The sequence below is a fragment of the Electrophorus electricus genome, chromosome 7 (assembly GCF_013358815.1).
Source record: "Electrophorus electricus isolate fEleEle1 chromosome 7, fEleEle1.pri, whole genome shotgun sequence".
NCBI classification, from domain to species: Eukaryota; Metazoa; Chordata; class Actinopteri; order Gymnotiformes; family Gymnotidae; genus Electrophorus; species Electrophorus electricus.
Window position 1 is genome coordinate 512,501 of NC_049541.1, and position 1,980 is coordinate 514,480.

Below are 1,980 nucleotides of genomic sequence, written 5' to 3' on the forward strand. Positions count from 1 at the left end.
ACACACACATATACACACACATACATAACCAGAGCACACAAATGTCACCTAGATATTGGAGTGTCACAGTAAATGTTGGATGTGTAACGATGGTCCAGTGGGGAAAGGGGCTCAGGAACTCTAACTCTCCTCCTTATGTCCTCTAACTCTCCTCCTTATGTCCTCTAACTCTCCTCCTTATGTCCTCTAACTCCTTATGTCCTCTAACTCTCCTCCTTATGTCCTCTAACTCCTTATGTCCTCTAACTCTCCTCTTTATGTCCTCTAACTCCTTATGTCCTCTAACTCTCCTCCTTATGTCCTCTAACTCTCCTCCTTATGTCCTCTAACTCCTTATGTCCTCTAACTCTCCTCCTTATGTCCTCTAACTCCTTATGTCCTCTAACTCTCCTCCTTATGTCCTCTAACTCTCCTCCTTATGTCCTCTAACTCCTTATGTCCTCTAACTCTCCTCCTTATGTCCTCTAACTCTCCTCCTTATGTCCTCTAACTCCTTATGTCCTCTAACTCTCCTCCTTATGTCCTCTAACTCCTTATGTCCTCTAACTCTCCTCCTTATGTCCTCTCTCTCTCTCTCTTTCTCTCTCTCTCTAGGCTGTTCTGGTGGTTTTGTGCTTTGCCGTACAGTTTGCTCATCTTCGTCTATGATGAGGTTCGGAAGCTTATTCTGCGCAGGTATCCTGGAGGTGAGTGAGTCATGGCTGTAGGCCAGTGTTCAACACTAACACTACCGTTTAACGAAACAGTGTTCATTCAACACTAACACTGCTGTTTAACTAAAGTGTTTACTCATTACTAACACTGCTGTTTAACTAAACAGTGTTTACTCATTACTAACACTGCCATTTAATCATTTAACTCAGCAGTGATTACTCAACACTAACACTACAGGTTAACTCAACACTGCTATTAACACTTACTCTTGGATCTGTTATTACGCCAGACATATTCCTGAACAACCTTTACTTCCCCTGCAGGCTGATGTTCTGTTACAAAAAATAAGTTATTTAGTCATTTCTCCTGTTTTATTTACAGGTTGGGTGGAAAAAGAGACCTACTATTAATCAACAAATATTTACCAACAAATGTGTGTGTGTGTGTGGATGTTTGTGGGGATGAGTGAGACATATAAACACATGTTTAAGGGAAATCTGATCAGTATGGAACCCTAGATCTCACCACCATGTGTAAATGCTGTATGTTTACACAGCATGTGTGCATTTCTATGTGTGTGTGTGTGTGTGTGTTTATTACTGTATGCACCAGCGTTAGGGGTTCATGGGGGAGGTCCCAGGACTGAGGTAAACGTGACTCTGTTTCTCAGTTCTGACACGCCTGCTTCCTCTCATGTCAGCAGTGTCAGGAGATATCTCAGAGGGCCTGAACATGCTTTTCTCCTCAAAGAGATGTAGTCTGCCTCGGTGGATATCTAATACCATGATACATATTATTAGTTTAGATATGTATCACGTCTGTATTTTTGTCTGAAACGTTTGACAGTACTCCTAACTCAGTGTGCTAAAGTTAAGGACAGTATAATTCAGTGAAAGGTTAAATTGAGGTCGGTATGTCGGCCAGAATGTTCTTTTGCTGCTCTGTCAGGAACACTGTGATACAAGTGTGAGAATAATAAAAAGAAACATTTAAAAAACCATCTTTGGTCTGTTTGCGGTGTCACTGTCTGTTGATCCCCCCTTACTTTGGTGTGTTAATGTAATGTTTTTAATGTCAACCTCTCAGTCTTGTGCACCCTGCTCTAAATCTGTCTCTGTGTCCAGCTGATGTTGTGTTGTTGTTTTGTGTTAACTCCTGTGTTGTGTTGACTGTGTGTTGTGTTGAGTATGTTGTGTTGTGTTGTTGTTGTGTTGAGGATCTGTTCTAGACCCTTTGCTTTTTTCTTTATATATGCTGCCATTATATGACATTATACGTAAACACAGTGCTAGTTTCCACTGCTAGGTTCTTTACTAGTACCAAGAA

At 41.2% G+C, this 1,980-nt stretch overlaps 1 protein-coding gene across 1 annotated transcript in view; it reads left to right on the forward strand.

Annotated features, from left to right (window-relative positions):
- The window catches only part of atp1a2a (ATPase Na+/K+ transporting subunit alpha 2a), a 25,206-nt gene extending 23,552 nt beyond the window's left edge, over window positions 1–1,654 (forward strand). The window contains exons 23-24 of the mRNA XM_035528245.1: window positions 595–686; window positions 1,036–1,654. Coding sequence (XP_035384138.1) covers window positions 595–686; window positions 1,036–1,064 — 121 coding nt within the window. The 3' untranslated portion in view covers window positions 1,065–1,654. The remainder of the gene's footprint in view (window positions 1–594; window positions 687–1,035) is intronic.
- The last annotated feature ends 326 nt before the right edge of the window (window positions 1,655–1,980 follow it).